The sequence below is a fragment of the Bos taurus genome, chromosome 6 (genome assembly GCF_002263795.3).
Source record: "Bos taurus isolate L1 Dominette 01449 registration number 42190680 breed Hereford chromosome 6, ARS-UCD2.0, whole genome shotgun sequence".
In the NCBI taxonomy this organism is placed as follows: Eukaryota; Metazoa; Chordata; class Mammalia; order Artiodactyla; family Bovidae; genus Bos; species Bos taurus.
This window is the reverse complement of record NC_037333.1, coordinates 67775411-67801055: the sequence shown is the minus strand read 5'-3', so window position 1 is coordinate 67801055 and position 25645 is coordinate 67775411. Positions and strand designations below refer to the sequence as shown.

The 25645-nt window shown below is 41.4% G+C and overlaps 1 protein-coding gene across 7 annotated transcripts in view; it reads right to left on the bottom strand.

The window, feature by feature from the left end:
* Positions 1 to 12187: 12187 nt before the first annotated feature.
* Positions 12188 to 25645, bottom strand: part of DCUN1D4 (defective in cullin neddylation 1 domain containing 4) — an 81941-nt gene continuing 68483 nt past the window's right edge. For 5 of the 7 annotated variants that reach the window (NM_001434826.1, NM_001434825.1, XM_015471618.3 and 2 more), the window contains 3 exons: positions 17843 to 17947; positions 15665 to 15767; positions 12188 to 15553 (listed from right to left, as the gene is read on the bottom strand). In NM_001434826.1, the coding sequence (NP_001421755.1) occupies positions 15498 to 15553; positions 15665 to 15767; positions 17843 to 17947 (264 nt within the window). In that variant the 3' untranslated portion in view covers positions 12188 to 15497. Of the gene's footprint in view, positions 15554 to 15664; positions 15768 to 17842; positions 17948 to 19930; positions 20018 to 25645 lie in introns of those variants that run through there. The other 2 variants (NR_198865.1, XM_059887594.1) reach the window with 2 other exon arrangements.

The following is a 25645-nucleotide window of genomic DNA, read 5'->3' as shown; positions in this document are numbered from 1 at the left end:
CTCACTGTTTGCAGATGACATGATCCTCTACATAGAAAACCCTAAAGACTCCACCAGAAAATTACTAGAACTAATCAATGATTATAGTAAAGTTGCAGGATATAAAATCAACACACAGAAATCCCTTGCATTCCTATACACTAATAATGAGAAAACAGAAAGAGAAATTAAGGAAACAATTCCATTCACCATTGCAACGGAAAGAATAAAATACTTAGGAATATATATACCTAGAGAAACTAAAGACCTATACATAGAAAACTATAAAACACTGGTGAAAGAAATCCAAGAGGACACTAATAGATGGAGAAATATACCATGTTCATGGATTGGAAGAATCAATATAGTGAAAATGATTACACTACCCAAAGCAATTTATAGATTCAATGCAATCCCTATCAAGCTACCAACGGTATTCTTCACAGAGCTAGAACAAATAATTCCACAATTTGTATGGAAATACAAAAAACCTCGAAGAGCCAAAGCTATCTTGAGAAAGAAGAATGGAACTGGAGGAATCAACCTACCTGACTTCAGGCTCTACTACAAAGCCACAGTTATCAAGACAGTATGGTACTGGCACAAAGACAGAAATATTGATCAATGGAACAAAATAGAAAGCCCAGAGATAAATCCACGCACATATGGACACCTTATCTTTGACAAAGGAGGCAAGAATATACAATGGATTAAAGACAACCTCTTTAACAAGTGGTGCTGGGAAAACTGGTCAACCACTTGTAAAAGAATGAAACTAGAACACTTTCTAACACCATACACAAAAACAAACTCAAAATGGATTAAAGATCTCAACGTAAGACCAGAAACTATAAAACTCCTAGAGGAGAACATAGGCAAGACACTCTCTGACATACATCACAGCAGGATCCTCTATGACCCACCTCCCAGAATATTGGAAATAAAAGCAAAAATAAACAAATGGGACCTAATTAAACTTAAAAGCTTCTGCACAACAAAGGAAACTACTAGCAAGGTGAAAAGGCAGCCTTCAGAATGGGAGAAAATAATAGCAAATGAAGCAACTGACAAACAACTAATCTCAAAAATATACAAGCAACTCCTACAGCTCAACTCCAGAAAAATAAATGACCCAATCAAAAAATGGGCCAAAGAACTAAATAGACATTTCTCCAAACAAGACATACAGATGGCTAACAAACACATGAAAAGATGCTCAACATCACTCATTATCAGAGAAATGCAAATCAAAACCACTATGAGGTACCATTTCACGCCAGTCAGAATGGCTGCGATCCAAAAGTCTACAAGCAATAAATGCTGGAGAGGGTGTGGAGAAAAGGGAACCCTCTTACACTGTTGGTGGGAATGCAAACTAATACAGCCACTATGGAGAACAGTGTGGAGAGTCCTTAAAAAACTGGAAATAGAACTGCCTTATGATCCAGCAATCCCACTGCTGGGCATACACACTGAGGAAACCAGAAGGGAAAGAGACACGTGTACCCCAATGTTCATCGCAGCACTGTTTATAATAGCCAGGACATGGAAGCAACCTAGATGTCCATCAGCAGATGAATGGATAAGAAAGCAGTGGTACATATACACAATGGAGTATTACTCAGCCATTAAAAAGAATACATTTGATTCAGTTCTAATGAGGTGGATGAAACTGGAGCCTATTATACAGAGTGAAGTAAGCCAGAAGGAAAAACACCAATACAGTATACTAACGCATATATATGGAATTTAGAAAGATGTTAACAATAACCCTGTGTACGAGACAGCAAAAGAGACACTGATGTATAGAACAGTCTTATGGACTCTGAGGGAGAGGGAGAGGGTGGGAAGATTTGGGAGAATGGCATTGAAACATGTAAAATATCATGTAAGAAACGAGTTGCCAGTCCAGGTTCGATGCACGATACTGGATGCTTGGGGCTAGTGCACTGGGACGACCCAGAGGGATGGTATGGGGAGGGAGGAGGGAGGAGGGTTCAGGATGGGGAACACATGTATACCTGTGGCAGATTCATTTTGATATTTGGCAAAACTAATACAATTTGTGAAGTTTAAAAATAAAATAAAATTAATTAAAAAAAAAAGAAAATTTAAAGCAAATTTGAAAGAAATGTAAAAAAAAAAAAAAAAACAAAAAAAACAACTTTGAATCAGTCCCAGAATAAATGAAAACCACAAAGTGAGAAACCTTCACGACCTCCTACCCATTTACAAGAATCTTCTGTTTTCTGCTGTCTTGGGAAAATTGGTCCAACTTGTCCTGCTACTAAATCTCCACCTATGCTTTGGAATCCTTTCTGCTTATTCCTTCAGTCCTTCACACCAATATCATCTCTTGTCTCTCCTTTATCTTGTCGTCTTAAAAAACAGTCAGAACATAGAAATTGAGTCAGTCAGTCAGTTCAGTCACTCAGTTGTGTCCGACTCTTTGCGACCACTTGAACTGCAGCATACCAGGCCTCCCTGTCCATCACCAACTCCCAGAGCCTACCCAAACCCATGTCCATTTAGTCGGTGATGCTGTCCAACCACCTCATCCTCTGTCATCCCCTTCTCCTCCTGCCTTCAATCTTTCCCAGCATCAGGGTCTTTTCAAATGAGTCAGCTCTTCACAACAGGTGGCCAAAGTATTGGAGTTTCAGCTTCAGCATCAGTCCTTCCAATGAACACCCAGGACTCCTTTAGGATGGACTGGTTGGATCTCCTTGCAGTCCAAGGGACTCTCAAGAGTCTTCTCCAACACCACAGTTCAAAAGCATCAATTCTTTGGCACTCAGCTTTCTTTATAGTCCAATTCTCACATCCATACATAACTACTGGAAAAACCATAGCCTTGTTGGCTATGTAATGTCTCTGCTTTTCAATATGCTGTCTAGGTTGGTCATAACTTTTCTTCCAAGGAGTAAGCGTCTTTTAATTTCATGGCTGCAGTCACCATCTGCAGTGATTTTGGAGCCCAAAAAGATAAAGTCTGACACTGTTTCCCCATCTATTTCCCATGAAGTGATGGGACCAGATGCCATGATCTTCGTTTTCTGAATGCTGACCTTTAAGCCAAATTTTTCACTCTCCTCTTTCATCAAGAGGCTTTTTAGTTCTTCTTCGCTTTCTGCCATAAGGGTGGTGTCATCTGCATATCTGAGGTTATTGATATTTCTCCTGGCAATCTTGATTCCAGCTTGTGCTTCTTCCAGTCCAGCGTTTCTCATGATGTACTCTGCATATAAGTTAAATAAGCACGGTGACAATATACAGCCTTGACGTACTCCTTTTCCTATCTGGAACCAGTCTGTTGTTCCATGTCCAGTTCTAACTGTTGCTTCCTGACCTGCATACAGATTTCTCAAGAGGCAGGTCCGGTGGTCTGGTATTCCCATCTCTTTCAGGATTTTCCACAGTTCATTGTGATCCACACAGTCAAAGGCTTTGGCATAGTCAATAAAGCAGAAATAGATGTTTTTCTGGAACTCTCTTGCTTTTTCCATGATCCAGCAGATGTTGGCAATTTGATCTCTGGTTCCTCTGCATAGGAACCTGGAATGTCAGGTCCATGAATCAAGGCAAATTGGAAGTGGTCAAACAAGAGATGGCAAGAGTGAATGTCGACATTCTAGGAATCAGTGAACTGAAATGGACTGGAATGGGTGAATTTAACTCAGATGACCATTATATCTACTACTGTGGGCAGGAATCCCTCAGAAGAAATGGGGTAGCCATCATGGTCAACGAAAGAGTCCAAAATGCAGTACTTGGATGCAATCTCAAAAACGACAGAATGATCTCTGTTCGTTTCCAAGGGAAACCATTCAATATCACAGTAATCCAAGTCTATGCCCCAACCAGTAACGCTGAAGAAGCTGAAGTTGAACGGTTCTATGAAGACCTACAAGACCTTTGAGAACTAACACTCAAAAAAGATGTCCTTTTCATTATAAGGGACTGGAAGGCAAAAGTAGGAAGTCAAGAAACACCTCTCCAGGCAAATTTGGCCTTGGAATACAGAATGAAGCAGGGCAAAGACTAATAGAGTTTTGCCAAGAAAATGCACTGGTCATAACAAACACCCTCTTCCAACAACACAAGAGAAGACTCTACACATGGACATGACCAGATGGTCAACACCGAAATCAGATTGATTATATTCTTTGCAGCCAAAGATGGAGATGCAGAAAAAACAAGACCAGGAGCTGACTGTGGCTCAGACCATGAACTCCTTATTGCCAAACTCAGACTTAAAGTGAAGAAAGTAGGGAAAACCACTAGACCCTTCAGATATGACCTAAATCAAATCCCTTATGATTATACAGTGGAAGTGAGAAATAGATTTAAGGGCCTAGATCTGATAGATAGAGTGCCTGATGAACTATGGAATGAGGTTCGTGACATTGTACAGGAGACAGGGATCAAGACCATGCCCATGGAAAAGAAATGCAAAAAAGCAAAATGGCTGTCTGGGGAGGCCTTACAAATAGCTGTGAAAAGAAGAGAAGCGAAAAGCAAAGGAGAAAAGGAAAGATATAAATATCTGAATGCAGAGTTCCAAAGAATAGCAAGAAGAGATAAGAAAGCCTTCTTCAGTGATCAATGCAAAGAAATAGAGGAAAACAACAGAATGGGAAAGACTAGAGATCTCTTCAAGAAAATCAGAGATATCAAAGGAACATTTCATGCAAAGATGGGCTTGATAAAGGACAGAAATGGTATGGACCTAACAAATGCAGAAGCTATTAAGAAGAGATGGCAAGAATACACAGAAGAACTGTACAAAAAAGATCTTCACGACCCAGATAATCACGATGGTGTGATCACTGACCTAGAACCAGACATCCTGCAATGTGAAGTCAAGTGGGCCTTAGAAAGCATCACTACGAACAAAGCTAGTGGAGGTGATAGAATTCCAGTTGAGCTATTTCAAATTGTAAAAGATGATGCTGTGAAAGTGCTGCCCTCAATATGCCAGCAAATTTGGAAAACTCAGCAGTGGCCACAGGACTGGAAAAGGTCATTTTTCATTCCAGTCCCAAAGAAAGGCAATGCCAAAGAATGCTCAAACTACCGCACAATTGCATTAATCTCACACGCTAGTAAAGTAGTGGTCAAAATTCTCCAAGCCAGGCTTCAGCAATATGTGAACCGTGAACTTCCAGATGTTCAAGCTGGTTTTAGAAAAGGCAGAGGAACCAGAGATCAAATTGCCAACATCTGCTGGATCATGGAAAAAGCAAGAGAGTTCCAGAAAAACATCTATTTCTGCTTTATTGACTATGCCAAAGCCTTTGACTGTGTGGATCACAATGAACTGTGGAAAATCCTGAAAGAGATGGGAATACCAGACCACCGGACCTGCCTCTTGAGAAATCTGTATGCAGGTCAGGAAGCAACAGTTAGAACTGGACATGGAACAACAGACTGGTTCCAGATAGGAAAAGGAGTACGTCAAGGCTGTATATTGTCACCGTGCTTATTTAACTTATATGCAGAGTACATCATGAGAAACGCTGGACTGGAAGAAGCACAAGCTGGAATCAAGATTGCCAGGAGAAATATCAATAACCTCAGATATACAGATGACACCACCCTTATGGCAGAAAGCGAAGAAGAACTAAAAAGCCTCTTGATGAAAGTGAAAGAGGAGAGTGAAAAATTTGGCTTAAAGGTCAGCATTCAGAAAACGAAGATCATGGCATCTGGTCCCATCACTTCATGGGAAATAGATGGGGAAACAGTGTCAGACTTTATCTTTTTGGGCTCCAAAATCACTGCAGATGGTGACTGCAGCCATAAAATTAAAAGACGCTTACTCCTTGGAAGGAAAGTTATGACCAACCTAGATAGCATGTTCAAAAGCAGAGACATTACTTTGCCAACAAAGGTCCGTTTAGTCAAGGCTATGGTTTTTCCTGTGGTCATGTATGGATGTGAGAGTTGGACTGTGAAGAAGGCTGAGCGCCGAAGAATTGATGCTTTTGAACTGTGGTGTTGGAGAAGACTCTTGAGAGTCCCTTGGACTGCAAGGAGATCCAACCAGTCCATTCTGAAGGAGATCAGCCCTGGGATTTCTTAGGAAGGAATGATGCTAAAGCTGAAACTCCAGTACTTCAGCCACCTCATGCGAAGAGTTGACTCATTGGAAAAGACTCTGATGCTGGGAGGGATTGGGGGCAGGAGGAGAAGGGGACGACAGAGGATGAGATGGGTGGATTGCATCACTGACTCGATGGACGTGTCTCAGTGAACTCCGGGAGTTGGTGATGGACAGGGAGGCCTGGCGTGCTGTGATTCATGGGGTCGCAAAGAGTCGGACACGACTGAGCGACTGATCTGATCTGATCTGATCCTCTGCCTTTTCTAAAACCAGCTTGAACATCTGTAAGTTCACGGTTCACGCATTGCTGAAGCCTGGCTTGGAGAATTTTGAGCATTACTTTACTAGAGTGTGAGATGAATGCAGTTGTGCGGTAGTTTAAGCATTCTTTTTTTTTTTAATTTTATTTTTAAACTTTACATAATTGTATTAGTTTTGCCAAATATCAAAATGAATCTGCCACAGGTATACATGTGTTCCCCATCCTGAACCCTCCTCCCTCCTCCCTCCCCATACCATCCCTCTGGGTCGTCCCAGTGCACTAGCCCCAAGCATCCAGTATCGTGCATCGAACCTGGACTGGCAACTCGTTTCTTACATGATATTTTACATGTTTCAATGCCATTCTCCCAAATCTTCCCACCCTCTCCCTCTCCCTCAGAGTCCATAAGACTGTTCTATACATCAGTGTCTCTTTTGCTGTCTCGTACACAGGGTTATTGTTAACATCTTTCTAAATTCCATATATATGCGTTAGTATACTGTATTGGTGTTTTTCCTTCTGGCTTACTTCACTCTGAATAATAGGCTCCAGTTTCATCCACCTCATTAGAACTGATTCAAATGTATTCTTTTTAATGGCTGAGTAATACTCCATTGTGTATATGTACCACTGCTTTCTTATCCATTCATCTGCTGATGGACATCTAGGTTGCTTCCATGTCCTGGCTATTATAAACAGTGCTGCGATGAACATTGGGGTACACGTGTCTCTTTCCCTTCTGGTTTCCTCAGTGTGTATGCCCAGCAGTGGGATTGCTGGATCATAAGGCAGTTCTATTTCCAGTTTTTTAAGGACTCTCCACACTGTTCTCCATAGTGGCTGTATTAGTTTGCATTCCCACCAACAGTGTAAGAGGGTTCCCTTTTCTCCACACCCTCTCCAGCATTTATTGCTTGTAGACTTTTGGATCGCAGCCATTCTGACTGGCGTGAAATGGTACCTCATAGTGGTTTTGATTTGCATTTCTCTGATAATGAGTGATGTTGAGCATCTTTTCATGTGTTTGTTAGCCATCTGTATGTCTTCTTTGGCATTGCCTTTCTTTGGGATTAGAATAAAAACTGACATTTTCTAGTCCTGTGGCTACTGCTGAGTTTTCCAACTTTGCTGGCATATTGAGTGCAGCACTTTCATAGCATCATCTTTCAGGATTTGAAATAGCTCAACTGGAATTCCATCACCTCTATTAGCTTTGTTCATAGTGATGCTTCCTAAGGCCCACTTGACCTCACATTCCAGGATGTCTGGCTCTAGGTGAGTGTGAGTGATCACACCATCGTGATTATCTGGGTCATGAAGATCTTTTTTGTACAGTTCTTGTGTATTCTTGCCACCTCTTCTTAATATCTTCTGCTTCTGTTAGGTCCATACCATTTCTGTCCTTTATTGAGCCCATCTTTGCATGAAATGCTCCCTATGGATGGAGGTTCATGACATTGTACAGGAGACAGGAATTAAGACCATCCCCAAGAAAAAGCAAAAGAGCAAAAAAGCAAAAAAAAGGCTGTCTGAGAAGGCCTTACAATTAGCTGTGAAAAGAAGCAAAAGCAAAGGAGAAAAGGAAAGATATACCCATTTGAATGCAAAGTTCCAAAGAATACCAAGGAGAGATAAGAAAGCCTTCCTCAGCAATCAATGCAAAGAAATTGAGGGTTATGTTTTATTTGGTGGCAATTTTTAGGATTTCAAGCCTGGAAGACAGCATCTCAAGTAACCCTGAAAGAAGTTTCAAGCAGGTAGGGGAAGGAGTCAGGTTATGTAGAAGTGTGCAACAAATGTCAAAGATTATTGTGAATTATGGAAAAGCCAGGTATCTCAAACTAAGGAATACAGCACTCTTCTTTGTATGGAAGATGCAAATGTCTGGGTACACCAAAATCATTCCTTTCATATGCATCGCGGCTATCTGGGGCCAGCATCCTGCTTTTGGTTTTTCACATCCTTAGTTCCTCACTCACCATTCACTGTAGAATATCAGCAGTCAACAATTGCTGGATTGCAAGCATTGTTCTCCCTTTTTGAGCACTCTTGGGGCTCAGAAATTCACATCTGGAGGCCCAAAATCACCAATGGCTGCGGCATCCTTGTTTACTGATACGGCAGGGAATACTCCATTTCACATGTTGAGAGTATTTCAAATCCAAAAAAGGAGGGGAAAGTGGATTGTTCACTGATCATAGGAACATGTAACTGCTAGAACTCATTTTTAAACTCGTCTCTATTGATCAATGACAGTTTTGTATGGGGACCCACATGTGGTACTTTGACTTAAAAGTTTGGTATGTTTGGTCTTTGTCCCAGTTCCTGACACAGAGCTCCTAAAATCCTTGGGATTTCTATAAGTGAATAGAAATTATGGTGTCTTTTGTTATGTCAATGAGATGCCTTTTAGAAAGCCCCTAATGGGGCTGCTTGCCAGGGGAACCAGCCCTGTGATTAGAGGGTTGGAATTTCCAGTCTAAACCCCTCATCTTCAGAGAAGAGCTGGAGATTGCATTCAATTACCAATAGCCAATGATTTAACCAATCAGGGCTGTTATGAAGCCTCTTTAAAAACTCGAAAGGACAGACTTCAGATAGCTTTCATGAACACGTGAAGATGTGGGGAGAGTGGTGCACTTAGGAAGCATGGGAGCTCCATGCCCCACGTACCTTGCCCTCTGTCTCTTCCATTAGGCTGTTTCTGAATTACATTCTTTTATAATAAACTGGTAATGGAAGGAAGGGGTTTCCCAGGTGATGCAGTGGTAAAGAATCCACCGGCCAATGCAGCAGACGCAGGTTCAATCCCTGGGTCAGAAGATCCCCTAGAGAAGAAAATGTCAACCCACTCCAGTATTCTTGCCTGGGAAAACCCGTGGACAGAGAAGCCTGGGGGAGATACAGTCCATGGGGTCCCAAAAGAGTCCGACACAACTTAGTGACTAAACAACGACATTGGAAGCGACTATTTCTCTAAGTTCTATGAATCACTATAGCAAATTAATTGAACCTAATGAAGAGTTGTGGGAGATTTAGCAAATTATAGCCAGTTGGTTAGAAGCACAGGTGACAACCTGGACTTGGAATTGGCATCTGAAGCGGGGTAGGGGTGCAGTCTTGCAGGACTGAGCCCTTAACCTGTGGGATCTAACATTCTTTCTGGGTAGATCAGGTCAGAACTGAATTGCTTGGTACTGTTGGAAAACACCCACACACCAGACGATGCCTTTGGAAGCCAGCCCCACACTTCTGAAATTGGCTAATTAGCAACAAATAGCCTTACTCCAGTGACCTCAATTCCTTGACTGATGCTCAACAAATCCCTAAAATGCCCACTTCTGAAAAATTGGCCAACCCTGAACTCCAGTTTCTCCCAAACTCTTAATAAAATTAGCAGGACAGGGGCACCAGTAAGTCCATCAGAGAACCCAGCAGCGCACAGAGAGCTTACACGCTTTCATCCTCCTGCAGGCCAACTCTCTCACTCTGTATGAGCACCCCAGCAAATTCTGGGTAGAGACATCCACCTGAGTTTACACCTCGGCTCCCTTCCAGCTATGTGACTTAGGACAAGTCACTCAAACGCTCTGAACTTGTTTCCTCTACGTATTTCCAGGAGATCAGGATACAGCACATGGTCTGACTTGCCGCCTTCTCTTCCAAAAGGAGCTACATGATGTCATTAAGTCAACAACTGGCCTTCTCAACTGCACCCCTCGAATCCTTACAGCCTGCTGGTAACCAGATCTCAAAACAAAAATCCACACATAAACACTTAGCAATGGTGTGCTAAAGTAATGACAATCAGTATGATGGACTAGAAAGATTCTGCCACCTCCACTGATATCTTTGTGTACACTGCTGCACCTCCTTAGGGACAGTTCTTGGATGAGTCCCCATAATGCCCAACTCTCCAAAAGGAACACTCATCTCCAGCTGAGTCAGTATCTTTCTGGCCTACCATGTATAATTGATAAGGTGCCACTTAAACCCAATCACCATAAAACTTTCCATCCAGAGATCCTCCCTAATTCTTCAGTCTGTTGATTTTCTATTTATTCCAGTCCCCTCTCTGCACACTTATAAAATTTGATTCTTATGTTCTCAATTTCACATAGGAATTCTGCCTCAACATACAATTCAAGTTAATAAAGATAATGATTAAACTGAGAATCTGAAAATCAACCTTGATGGGGGGAGTATAAGGTTTGGAAGGATTTATGAGCACTTTAAGACATGCAGAATAGGTTATTCAAAGGCATCTATTATTTTATGGAGTGATTCTGGGAACTTATGTGATGAAGTAATAGTTGCTGTCATGCCCAACTCTCTGCGACCCCGCGAACTGTAGCCCACCAGCCTCCTCTATCAATGGAATTCTCCAGGCAAGAATACTGGAGTGGACTGCCATTCCCTTTTCCAGCAGATCTTCCCGACCCAGGGATCAAACCCGGGTATCCTGCATTGCAGGCAGATTCTCTACCGTTTTGAGCTCTAGGGAAGTCCTCTGTGATAGGATAACCCTTGTCCAAATCCTACTCTCGAGGTAGGATATGTAGGAGCCAACAAGTAATGAAGCCAAAATAAATAATAGGCCATCAAGAGGAAAAAAACACAGTGGCTTTCAATATACTATTAGAAGTTAGACCAAAACTCTCTGGAGAGTTAGTTCACTGGTAACAAGTACAGCTGCAGCTCTCTTTAATCATCATACATTTGTCTAAGACTTCTACAGAACACTAGTTTGAATTTCAGATATTCAGATTAGGCAATTCTGAGATGTCTCTGCTGGAAAGTGTCAGAGGGAAAACCAAACCTCTTCAGCATGCTTTCTCAAGGCCAGAGTTCTTCATAATCCACTCTCCAGGGAAGGACTGCAAAAGAATTTCCTTCAGAGGACTGAATACATTTCTTTGGGAGAAGAGATTTACATTTTAAATGATGTTTAAAAAAATTTTCCATTTAATCACTACAGCCAATTTTTGTTTTTTCAGTTTCCAATTATTATTCTCAGCACAGGCTACTTATCATAATTTCTCAGCAAGTACACTTCTATACATGGGATGATTTTATTTTTTGTTAAGGCAACTGAAGATAAATGTTAGGAACCAATTCGAGGAGGGGGTGGAACCCAAAGTATTTTCTGTTGAATGTGCCAGAAGTGGTGAACATGCCTTATTTTGGAATACCTCCTGCACCACAAGCTTAGCTTAGGTACACAGGGCCAGAAAGTTTGATGTATTGTTTGCTCACATGATAGGTTTCTTTTTTCTTTCCTTTCTAGCTATAACAAAGTTCCAAGGGCAATTCTTTTCTCAAGGAATCACAAAAGCTTTTCTCTAAGCTTCTGCCTAAAAGTTATTCTTCCCACCAGAATTTGGGAAGAACATTCAAATGAGTCATTTCAGTATGATGTAACCAAGTCACAGCATCATGGGAACTAGGTCCTGCCTTCCTATAGGTTCAAACAAATGAAGAAAGTTCAGAAAGAGCGGTTTGCCACCTCACTTCTGTAGCCTTGGGGCTGACTCGATGATACATGAAATACTTTAAAACTACCGTGTGTGCTGTGCTTAGCTGCTCAGTCATGTCTGACTCTTTGCGACCCCATGGGCTACAGCCCGCCAGGCTCCTCTGTCATGGGGATTTTCCAGGCAAGAATACTGAAGTGGGTTGCCATGCCCTCCTCCAGGGGATCTTCCCAACCCAGGTAGAGAACCCAGGTCTCCCGCACTGCAGGCAGATTCTTTACCGTCTGAGCCACCCAGGGAAGTCTAAAACTACCTTAAGGGATTTTTTAAGAGAAAGCCATGAAAAGAGAAAAATAAACAAATCAGTTCTGAAACCAAACACAAATAACTTTTTTATTTATGGGGTATCGTTTTACATCAATTACATTAAAACCTAAAACCAGTTTGCTGTACTCAAGTTAGGTGGCATAACAATATTTCAGTTAAGCTGGGAGTCACAGGACTTGCACACGTTTATGAAGGTGATGCAAATACTGACGACACGAAGCATTCACAGTTACAGGTTAGCTGCAGTTCACTGACAGTAACCCCCGAGAGAAATGACTTCATGAAAAGAAGCAACCCACATTTTGGTCTCATTTACAGACACCCAACAATTTAGTTGGTCAATGGATTCTATACATTTATTATACAACATATGAAAGAATAAAAGATAAGGCTTACAGAGGTATTTTAGCAGTTGTAAGAGTAAAAACCAAGGGCACAAACTAACTTTTAAAGCTTTCTGTATAAACTTCAAAAGCACTGTTAAGATGGAGACTGAGAGGCAACAGAAGTCTGTTGTTAATCCAGATCCTAGAAGTCTGTCTAGTGAGCTTTATAAAAACTTAGTTCAGAGGTCATGCTTCAAATAAGCTGCACGTAACATTATAGAGGGTGATTATGGCAAATCAAATAATGCAATTTCCGACCTACCGCAACAGTCAACATCTAAAAGTTGGATTCCGTTATCACAGAGTATTGCAACATGGAGGCCAAAACACGATGGAAAGAAAGAAAGGGTGGAGATGTAGGTGATAAAGAAAAACCAGAAAAAGGCACCCTCGTTTACTTATCATTTGCCCATAAATAAGTGCTTGGTGACTGCTCAACTTATGTAACTTAGGGAGATTTTTATGAAAAAATATCTTATTACTTCTGGCTCTTCTTCCCCTTAAAAATAACTGCATAAAATCACAGAAACCAAGGGCAAGCACGCTGCAGTCACAAAGATTTATTTTTCAAGGGAATTCAGAGATTATTTGGCCTTTTCTAAATAGGCAAGATCACCCTTCTGGAATATTTACTTCCATGTTACACATCATGAAATAATTTTTGCTTGGCTTTTCCAAAACCCCTGTCATCAAAATGTTCACTGTGTGTTAAAATGTAACATTTTCCCTGTAGCCACCCTCTTATTTTGGGATTAACTGTGCTTACTGTTAAAAAAAATTTTCCAGTTTGTTACAGTACCTTTGAAAATAATTTCATTGATGATTTCTATTTGGTTTAAACAAAACTAGAGTTGATCGAATTTAAGAACTGCTGCCTTTAAAGTGTGATTTGTTAACTTCATGGGATCCTTTTGAAAATGAATCAAGTTCTCCACAGATTGGAACCTGCCTATAGCCAGTCACCAGTGGAGTTAACAGGCACCCGTCGGAACGGAAGCCCTTTCAACACGCTGGTCTCAGGAGCTGTGCTTGCTGTCAACGTCTTCTGTTCTTTTCAGGGATGAATTTGTGCAAATTGGTGTGAATGTGTAAAGTAGAAGGGGAGTCTACAGCTTCTAAACAAGGAATGATTAAGTATGCTTAATCACTACAGAGTTTTTCAAACTTCTGGTTTATTTCACAGCAAACCAAACCTTTCTATTTGGTAGAAAAAGGAAGTGAGTTTCATTCTACCAGATCATGATTTTGTATATGCACACACACTGTATATACACACAAAATTCCTGTCTTTGGTGGTTCAGTTAGGGAAAAACAAAATATGAAAATATGAACACTGTTTGCAAAGAAACTGTGAAATCGTGGTCAAACAGTAGCATTGTCTGTGTGCTTTACTCATATAATGCCGTTAAAAGGTTCACATTTGACCCAAAAGGTTTTGGGGCCAGGTTTTGAAATAATCTGAACCTCTTCCAACTGTCACATGTTCAGTCATGGATTTTGCTCACAACTATGCATTTTCTTGCTCAAATGCACCACTAGCTTTCACTTGGTTGAAAGTCATTAGACTGTCTAATGACAGTCTAAGTCATTAGACTATTGTGTTCTCACAAACTTTAGGGACTAAATTAAGTCATTCAATAGCACCAGAGAGTTGAGGGAGAAGCATGTTTTTTTGTACATTTCCTTGAGAAGGGCTAAGACAAGAAAAGAAAAAAAAAAAAAAAAACATAAAATACAAACCTAAAAATACCATCCCATTTACTCCTGTTTCTTCACCCACATAAATAATGGCTATCACCTCTCTGTACATATTACTCAGGTAATGACGAGCGGCCCCTCCAGGAAAGGTCCTACCGTGTAATAGAGTTTTTAGCTCAATGCTGGTGGTGTCGTGTCCACTGCCTGCAATGGACATTCTGCCAGGAAAAGCCTAGCATGAAAGAAACAAAAAAAGGAAAACAAAACAAAACACCTCTCACTTACAGTATAGTTCTTCCCCCCACCCGCCCCCGCAAAACTAGAAAATCAGACACCATGAAAGCTTAACTAAAAATTCAAGCCACAACTAAAAGTGCTCTGCAGTTATAAATTGCCAGCAAACCATTAGGTTTTCATGGAGGCGGCAAAATAAATTTTACTTAGAATGGCATAGAAAGCATCAGCAGACCAAACACTGACTAGAAGAATGCAAAAGGAAAAAAAAAGCACTAAAAAAGTGTACAAGGGTTTAAAACCAATGGGAAAAAAAGGTGCAATTGTAATTTGTTCATCTGTACCTATATTCAAACTATGACAGCTTTAACATTAGAAAACCAAAACCTATATACTGCACGGTGGAAATGATGTGTGGCATGGTATGGGTCTATATGTTCAATTATTCTAACTTGCATCATTTCAAAATGCTAATATTTAAGGAAACCAAATTAGATTTGGCATAACACCTCTGAAAAGTTACAACTCCCACCTCCTTCCAAAGTTGGCCTCTTAAATAATAAGGTTAATTCTGGCAACATTTGCATATGATAACAGCTGTTCTGTCTTATATCTGAAATGCTACATTTTGAGACCAAAGAAAAGTGTAATTGGGTCATTTGAAAAAAGGGACTAGAAATATGCCACAAAAATTATTTTACAATACATTTTTGCAGAAATAATCTCTAGGTGAAGCTTTGTCTTTTTATACACATATACAAAATTTAAACAGCAATATACACATAATCACAGTGAGGACGCTGGCAAATTCACCAATCTGTAGTGTAAATACAAACTGCAAAGCAGCCTTCCAAGAGAACAGTGCCACACAGCAAGCAGAGCTGGCCCATTCAACAGCAAACACCGACGCGTCCCTGCCAAAGGGAGACCGTGCGAGAAAAGCAGCATGCGCTGGGTACAAACAGCAATTTATGGCTAATGGTTGACATAACTGTGGTAACAGTGACTCTCTCGCTGCTATGCATAAAGTCCTAGGACATCTGTTTGTCTTTATACCACTCCACAAACTCGTCCAACAAAACTGGCCCTGGAGAGAGAGAGAAGAGAGGCAGGGAACAACACAGCTATGAGACTTCTCAGAGGCTGAGGAGCAAACGTGCGGGGGGCAGGGGGAAAACGACACCCGCCCAGTACTTACATGCTCCATCTTCATCGTAGTTGCTGAGGTCAAGGTTAATTGTTCTGCTAAACTCTAGCACATTGCACCATTGGTCTTTATTAATAACTTTATATTTTGATTGCTGGTGGAGGAAAAATAATATGAATTACTGACACAACAAATCAGACAGTTTCAACTGCTGTGACAATCAACTTGATAAAAGCTCATGAAGGTTATCACTTTCCATTTGAGGTGTGTTAGGCACCATTCTAGGAGAAGGGTGAGAGATAGCGAGAGGGGAACTGTGGATGACAATTTTCATTACAAAAATATTATGGGGGCTCAACATAAAATAACAAATGCATCGAAGAAACACAACGTTACATCCCTAGGAGTGAAATTTCTAGATGGCAAAAGCCCTTTTATGTAAAAGAGGGATAATATCCATTTCACAGAGATGTGGTAAGGATTAAGGCAGATAATTTCTATAATTTATAAAAAGCACTTTATTGAGTGTGTGGCACACAGTAAGTGCTAAATAAAGAGTTGCTCCCATTAACAGGCCCTGACATGAACATCATGCTTCCTGTCAAGCTGTCAGCTAACGGCACATGCCACCGTGGGTTTACTCAATGAGACCTTGCTAAGTGCTGCAAGCACTCTCAGGACTAGGTGGTCCAGTCACTGAAGAGTTACTGTTCTGATAATTAAAAACTTGAGTCTGATCATAAAAGGACTAAGAACAGCCATGAAATAGTTTTTCTCTTCCTCCCAGACAGGAAAAAGGCTACATGCATATTTCAAAATACAATATCCCTGTATAAAAATCTAAAAATAAAACCCAGTCTGATAATTCTTAAATCTTTGCCACTAAAATTGGGAACACTGGAAAACAAAGCAAGTACATAAAAAGCAAAGAGAGTTGAGCCAATGGTTTGGAGGATGTAAACACAAGAAAAGCTCAAATGAAAGGATTACTGGGTCCTTTTAAAAGAAAAATGCAAACTGGTGTGAGAGAGAGAACAAAGCACAGACTATAAACTTTCTAAGCAACTAAAAGCAAAACCCAGTCACTGAAACAGTTGATGGTGCTCCTGGAACTGTGTGAAGTCAAATCTGCTGTAGTCTTTCAGCTACAGAAGGACCTTCACACCCAGCCTTAAATTCTTCCCAGGATCCTGAGATCAGGAGCCCATTGCTACTCACTTTCCAAATAAAGCTAACATTTCTGAGGGTTGTCAGAGAAACTGGAAGAGATCACTGGTAAATACGGGCTGTCATGTAAACAAGTGCTTCTTATATTAAAAACTTGTTTTCATACCTTTCTTCAGGAATCCCAGTTAGTAATGTTAAAAGCAAATTTTAATAACAGTTCTCAAAGAAGCCTGTCAGAAGTTTTTCTGGACCATTACACCAACAAGTTGTAAGGAAGATTATTTCAAGAGTGAGGCTGGAGTCAGTGTAAAGTCCAGGAATTTCTCCAAGATCCAACACCCTTATCCTTTCAAGGAAAAAGCAATTTTTAAAGGGGTTTGGGGACTGGAGCGCAAGAAGGAGGCTATATATGACAACCCAAGTAACTCAGACTTTCACCTCAGGTTCTTCCAAGTCTTAACAGTATTACATTGGCATCAGAGCCAGTTCCTAATAACCAGCAGCTCAGAATTTCTCTCATTAATACTTAGAGCAAACAAATGATAACAATGGAGGAAAGTGCTGGATTATTTCAAACACAAACGTGAAGAAAATTTAAACTGCAGGAGATACCAAATGAAGGAACTGGCCACTGAGACTGAAGTTTCTTGGAGATAAGAGTAGGTAAGGACATGTTACACAGACTGAATTTAGTGAGAGAGTGGATGGCTGTTCTCCAACCTTCACTTCATAAAAGTGGAACTTCATCTAAAGCCACAAAATAAGGTAAATCTTGTTTTACTCTTGTTATAAAAAGCAGGAAATCTAAACACAAACAAAAGGGGGACAAGAGAGGAAAGGCCAGAGCTGCGGTGTCTGGAGCATTTGTAGGGGGCCGGGGCCATGTGCACACACGGGGATGCTCGGGACTCGGGAACGTGCTCAGGGGCAGCCAGTACGTCGCCACAGTTCCTACAGGCAGAGAAGTATGACAAACAGAAAAGTACAGAAGAGGATCGAGTAAAGTTTACTTGGTAGTTCTAAGCAAGCAAACATACATTCCATAAAATAACAATTTAGTACCTCTAAGAATTGGTGAAAAACTGGAAAAAGGGGCCAGATTTTTCCTAGTAACAGTCCCAACATGCACTTGGCAGTGTTTATGTCTAGGCTTCGCTGGTCCTTTTCCTGTTTAACAAACAAAAACAAGGATGAGCCAGGTGCCCCCAAACAATCCAAATTCCTATTTCACTTCAGTGAGGAATTAGTAAACAGTTCCTGTATCATACACCATAAAAATCCTGAGTCAAGACTAAGGTAGGGGGAGGGGAGGTGGTCAGACATAATGGAAGGGTTAAACAGTTTTGTACTATAGAGTTTTACTGTGAGAAAGAGTCATATCAACTGAATGATCACCCTAATCTATGATTATTTCATGGGATATGATTGTTATCTGTGATTATTTCTTGGGATAAATAAAAATCCATAACTCAATCACTAGCTGTTTGACATTTATGATTATTACCGACATCATAATTACTGATCCCCAAAACCTATAACTTAACTAAATAGAGTTTAAAGGTTTCAAATTTCATGCTTAGGAATCAGGTTTTCTTGAAAAAAAATCTTTCTTCCACCAATTTTATTTCACTGGTAAATGCTTTTTTTGCACCTAAAAATGATGGAGTTCAGTGGAGCTCCTAATGAACATCGGGGCTCTGGAGAACCTTCCATCCCCCACCTTCGGGGAAAGCAGTATGTCCACCTGTCTACCTGCCACAGTGCTTCTTACCTTAGATTTGCTGCACGCGACATCTCCTAGCACAACACCCCTAACTAACAGCCAGGTGAAAGATGACATTGCATGAGGAATCCAGAAAAGACATTTACATAAGCCTGGGCAGATTATGGGCAGATTAAGCTCCTTCTACTTATATTTACAATTAAGAATGTTAATTTCTCACTGATCTTTCTTACAAGATTCCATTTGGGAACTAAAAAGTGGGCAGTTTCTATGTAAAAGGACAGAGGACCTGGGACCTTGAGTGGTAACCTTAGACATCAAATGCTAGCTAGCCTCGTCATGGTATCTTAGTTTCAAAGAAACTTTGCAAAAGTATCTTTCTACAAAGGGAGAAAGTGCCTGGCTGTTTCATGTGGAGTGGAATCTAAATGTTCACCAGATTAAGGGAGGATGCATGACCCCGTGCCAGCCACATGTGCAGCCACACACACCTCCTGATAAAGCTGTTACCTCAAATTTTCTAACAGTGAAGTGCTCTTGAGTACAAGGAGAATTTCTGGCCCTGACACTGATTTTAAAGTAAAGGACCTAAACAATACAGCAAACGTAAGCACCTCACTCAACAGCCAACAATGGAGATGTGCGACGGGTCTGCCTTTCGGCCCCAGTTGTGCGGCATGACGGCCATGCAACCACAGGCCGGGTCAGATGGCTCTCAGTCACCCGGCCCTGTCCTGGCCACACAGCTTAAGTCTGAGGAGGGCTCCATAGTTCAGGGCAAGCAGGGGCCTGCCCTCTACAGCCTGTCCTGCCCTCCCCTGGCCACGTACATCACCCTGCTCAAGGGTGCAGGGCTCATTCCGAGGAGAGGACGACAGTGGGAAGGGCACCCTCGTGGGGGCCCCCCTTCTGCCCCCGAGCCTTGTGGGGTGTTGCACTGCATGGCTCATGCTTCTGCAATGCACTGTGCAAGGAAACAGAAGACTTCCTCTTGTCCTGTCACGTGGGTGCAGCAGCAGCAGCATACCCCACTATGGAGCACCCTCCACAGTCCCATGGAAGAAAACCAGGGACCTGCTGAAAACGCACGCGGCACCACAGGACCGGGCCCCAGTTGAACAACAGCTCAGGCAGCGCTGGGCTGAGGGCATGGACGCTCTGGAAATGCTCTCCCTCTGAGGAGCCTGTAGTCGTTCACTAGACCTAAAGTCGCCAGTCTGGCCCTGATACACACTGTGCCTTCTTCCAACACCATCCACGTCCCCATCACAATGGACATACACTAAGGTGACAGAAAAGAAGATACAGAGGACCTGGACAGACTCTTGGAAACAGTGCAACCATCTGACAAACTGGTGATCATGAAGGATTTCAATGCATGTGTTTGGCAGCGATGCCAAAACATGGAGGGAAGGCATCAGACTCACAGGGCCGGAAAGCTGAACAGCACTCACTCACTCCTGCTCTGCCAGGGTGCCAGCCAGCAGCTCGCAATCACTAACACCATCTTCTGCCTAGCAAACAAGAGAGAGATATTATGGAGGCACTCGCGATCTGAACAGTGGCATCTCGCTGATCACCAATGTTGCCTGTGGGGGGATGTGAGGCTACGTGCAAATGACCATGACTGCAAACACTGCGGATTCCTGGGGACAGCACAACTGAGAGATCCCAGAGCAAACATCTACGAAACAGCAAAATGGAGACACGCCCGGGGGTTCTCTGACAGTGATCCTAATGGCATTCTCAAAGGTGTTCCCAACTAAGTGAACTGAATCTCCCAGGATGCTATGAAGCGGCCATCAACACTGAGTGTTGTTGTTGTTGTTTTTTGAATCACCTTAACAAATCCAAGGAATACAGCTAAAAACATCTAGAAGCCCTTCGAAGGAAATTCAAATAGTTCGCTGTCAACACTGACCCTGTGACTCTGCTCGTGGAGCATCAGGGTGAGAGAGGCAGACTTCAGCATCTCAAGGTCAGAATCTAAGCAGCGAGTACCTTGAGACAGACTGTCCAGAGTCAACCAGCACCCCCAAAGGCCCCTCAAGGCTAAGGGGAAAGCAGAAGAACTGCTCTCCCTGTCCACCTCTCGACCCACAATGTGCAGGTATGGATTTCACGGCTTTCATTTTTCTAAGACAACAAAACAAACAACTTTCATTGTATCCATCAAATACTAATAAGAACCAAGCAGGCTCCACACACACACACCAAAGACCTATTAACCCCCTACAATACACAACTAGATTCTGCTTTGTGGTCTTCCTTAAACACATATTTTTAAAAGCAGTTACAGATGTTATTTGCAGCTGTAAAACCAAAGGATCCTACTCTGAATATTCTAAAAAGCTATGTTTCGTTTACGAGAACGCACTCCTCAAGCTAAAGACTATTAACCACTAATGGAGTGAATAATGAAGTTTTATCAAGTTCTGATTTGACATTCAACTTTGAAAACAAATAGTGCTTTTGTTTATGTAAGACTGTTCAAATACAGGTCTTCCTGTAAGATGTGATAGTTAAGCTTTTTTTTTTCCTTAAATGGCACAGGTGACACAAACTAAAACAAAATAATTAATCAACTGTAAATATGTAAATATAAATATTACAAAAATGATTCTCCAAACATCTAGGTATTCAGACATGCTATGTCACAGACCTCTGTCAGATGACCAATTTCCAATTTTCCCAAAGTTTTAATAGTACTTGAAAAAGGGGAATGCTGAATTACTAAAATTATAAAGAAAAAAATCTTTAACATTAAAAAAGACATCCATAAGATTTCGGGAGAGGCTAGAATACATAAGAAACAATATACAAGTGCCCATGATCACAAGCATGTTGATGGTGACAACCAAGAAACTGGTAACAATTTACGTGAAATCCAAAGACTGTCACTGAAGACCTGTAATACAGGTCACAGAATTTTTATTTGAAACCATGGGGATTACAAAATATAAAGAGACAATGCAGTCTTCCTTATCACAGTTCAACAAACATAAGGCAAAAACAGAGTGCTAAAGAACTTGAATCAATGTGGTTGTTTACAAAGCTGAAAACAGCAAATCAGTTTTCTGAATGGGAGTCCTTTTTTTTTTTTTTTAATTACACATTAGAAACAAGCAAAAAGGTCTTAAAACTCATGAGTGCCCTCTCACTGGGAAAAGTGAAACTAAAACAAGATGCTTAGAGAATTTACCCAGCCTAGTTCTCAAATAATAATGTTTGCAAGGCAATTACTTAATTAAGCTCAACTAGTGATACTTCCTTTAAAACATAAAGAAAAACAAAAAAGATCTTTCAACTGGCACAGCTTTTCCCCAGTCATTTTATTTGGTATAGATTCTATTACTGTACTCTTGGAAGATAAGATATTATTTGAAACCTGAGGTTTGTGTGTGTTAGTGGGCTTAGATGTGTCCAACTCTTTGTGATCCCATGGACTGTAGTCTGCCAGGGTCCTCTGTCCATGGGATTCTCCAGGCAAGAATACTGGAATGGGTTGCCATTTCTTTCTCCAGGGGATCTTCCCAACCCAAAGATTGAACCCATGTCTCCTGTGTTTGCAGGCAGATTCTTTACTGTCTGAGCCACTACGGGGTTACAAGCACCTGAGTAATGTCAATGAAGAAAAATTCAACCACTATTTCTAATTTTATGGCTAACTTTTATTGAGAACTGAACCAGCAACTGTTTTAAGTGCCTTATACTCAATACTCAAGTAATGCAAGAGGCTATTATTATATGCCTATTACGTGAGGCATTATTATAATCCCCAATTTATAAATAAGGAAACTGAGGCCCAAGAGTTAAATGACTGTCGATAAGAGCTGGGTCTGCACCAGGAGTCTGATTCCAAACCTGAGCATTTCATCGTGTACCCATCTGCCGCCTTCTCAGCTCTTCAGAGTTCAATTCACTTTACAAACAACTGCTGAGCAAATTCAGCAATAACCAAAGGGTAACCTTAACGGTAAAGCCAACAAGATGTTCACAGGAACGAACCTGGGATTAAATGACCATATATTCTTCTACTTCTGTCCTCACCCATGCCTGCCTTCTGTTTTCCTCATAATTTACAATAAAAGTATAACAAGTAGTGAAGAGTGTGTGCCCGTCTATGTCTGGTGTGTTGTGGGTTGTGTGGAGAGGGAAACCAGACAAACACACTGGTTAAGAAATAAGAACTGACTCAAGTTAGAAGAGGAAATGAATCAAATGGTCACAGCAGATCTCAGGTTAAAGTTGGACAGAGTTCTCTGGTAACAGGGTGTTGAACACAAGACCCAACAAAATCTTCCTCAGCAAATCCTATGAGTAACATCCACAACCATTCCACTAAATGGAAGTGACTTAGACATTAGCTCTAACATGTGACCTCCTAGCACCTTCCTGAAACACCTCAAAAACTAAATAAAAGCACAGGCAGTTGGAAAAGTTGGGTGCATCACGGGACAGGCTGTGAGGACTAATTTCTAACAACAGATTAACCATCGCAGGATCACCTCTCAAGAAGGCGGGATTCCCACTAGTACCTTCTGCCTCCACAAAACCCTGCGAGACAACTTCTTAAAGCTTCACTGCAAGGGCTGAAAAGCCAGGACTCGCCCCTAAAGAAATCTCCCATCCTTCTCTTGCTCCCTGCACTTCTTCTCTCTCACCCCCCAAAAGCCCCCTTCTACCCATCCAGAAGCCTCTCTGCCTCAGTCACTCAGAAAGCTCCACTCAGCTCCCGTCTCCCCACCGAGCCTAGAAACTTCCCTCAGTCCTCCCCATCATTCTCGCCTTCCTGCACCCAGGCTGTGGGATGCGCTGCTGGAAGGCCTCCCAGAGTGGGTCATCAATTCATGGTGTCAACTCTCAGCCAGGCTAAGATGCTGTCGTTCTCAGCGCCTCACTCAGCCCAACATTCACCCTTCTCAGAACCCCAAGAGGCAACTCCATCTGTGGCTTTCAGCACAGTACCTTGTCTTTGCCCCAGAGGATACAGAAAAAGCAAATTTAACTGATATATAAGAACCAGCATCGGAGCAACCAAAAATATCACTCTATTTAGTCTTTTATCTCATTCTCTTTGTCCCATCTTATTCTCACTAGGTCCTTTTAAAGGAATCAAGCCAAAAATGACTGTTTTACTTAAAGGAATCCAGACAACATTTGTTTATAAAATTTATATTAGGGGAAAAAACACTAAGCATAAAAACATTCAAGACAAAATTCCACTTGCAGAAGAACTGGCCATTTCAGCCCAAGTCTCTATCCCCTCCCCTTCCTGAAACAGGACCCCACAGGACAGTGGCAGTTTGAGTCAGGAAGGTGGTGTGGCTCAGGGACAGAGCTCAGGCCCTCATGCTGTCCCCTCCCCTCTGGCCCTCAGTCTCATCATCTGCACAGTGACAAGACTGAACCCAGCGTCCTCCACAGTTTCTTTCAACTCTTAAGTGTTGCAATTCTCTGACATCTGTAAGACTATATGTAAGCTCAAGCCAAAGTAAACTTAGGAGAAAATTAATATAACTTTACAATCAAGTGCTATTTTTAATTGGCTACAAGGTTCTAAGGTGAGGGGGAAAACAAGCATACCTTTAGGACTATAATTTTGGTGGAGAGATGTTAAAAATGGGTATTTTATCTTTTCCTGGTATTTTACTATAGTTTCTTTCCAGATATATTAAAGGGTGAAGCCAAAATGTAAGTTGCTCAGCTGTGTCTGACTCTTTGTGACCCCATGGATTATAGCCCACCAGGCTCCTTTGTCCATGGGGATTCTCCAAGCAAGAATACTGGAGTGGGTTGCCATAGCCTCCCCTCCAGGGGATCTTTCCAACCCAAGGATTGTACCAGGGTCTCCTGCATTACAGGCAGATTCTTTATCAACTGAGCCACCAGGGAAGCCCCAAGAATACTGGAGTGGGTTAAAGGGTAATTCAGAAAATTTTAAAAATGCTACTGTGTGGTCTTTGAGAAAAAGAAATGAGCCCCCCAGTGACACCAGCAAACTGTGTGGAGGTGCTTTCCAGGCTACAGCGAGAAGGGGGAACCCAAACCCAGCCCAGTGGAACCCCAACTCACTAAACTGGAAAAGACAGTTTGTGGATTTCAAGGAGGCATATAATTTGTGGGGCAAAATACCAGCGAGGTAGAACTGCACAGAGAGACCTGGGGACCCACACTGTCTCCCCAGTTGCTGGCTGAGGACTTGTCTTTGCACATGTGAGAGGAAACCGCCTGAGTCGAGGGAGAGAAACACTGGAGAAGAACTTGCAGAAATTCCCGAGCTCACACGGGGCTGGGAACAGTCTGAATTCTCAAAATACACAGGGCTTTGGGTGGAATCCTCAGGAGGGTGTTATCTTCCTGGTGGGGCTATGTCATCCCTAGACTGAGGCTGCTCTGGACCAGTCCTTTCAAAGGAACAACATGATTCCAAGTAACTTAAATACACACCAGGAAAAAAATTTTAATCCAACATTAAAAGGAATACAACAAATCCAAGCAACCAACAACCTAAAACACAATACTCAGCATCCAATTAAAAAACAGAAAAAAAAAAAAAAAAAACTATCAGGAATACAAAGAAGCAGTAAAATATGACCCATAATGAAGATAAAAACTTTAACCAGAGAAAGAAATAAAGACATGACAGATATGACAGAACCACAGCACAATGCTGTTAAAACACCTGTCATAAACACATCTGAGAAGTTTAAGATGGTAGAAGAAAATATTATCAAGATAAGAGAAATGGATATAAAAAGTCACAAACAGAATTTCTAGAGATGAAAAATACAGCATCTGAAATGAAAATATACCAGCTGGGGTGAGCAGAAGAAAAGATTAGGATTAGAAGATACAGTAATAAATATTACCCAAAGGGAAACAAAAAGAGAAAACAGAAAAACCTGAACATAGCATCAGTAGCTTGTGTGACAGTATCAAGCATCTAACACAAGTATAACTGTAGCCCCACAAGGAAGAGAGGGAGAACAGGAGAACTCTTTGAAGAAATAACAGCTGAGAAATTTCCCAGTTTAATACAAACTGTTTAAGTTCAAAGGCCTAAAAACTCAACAAATCCTAATCAGAGTAAACATAAGGAAATTATGTTGAGGCACACCATAGTCAACTTGCTAAAAATC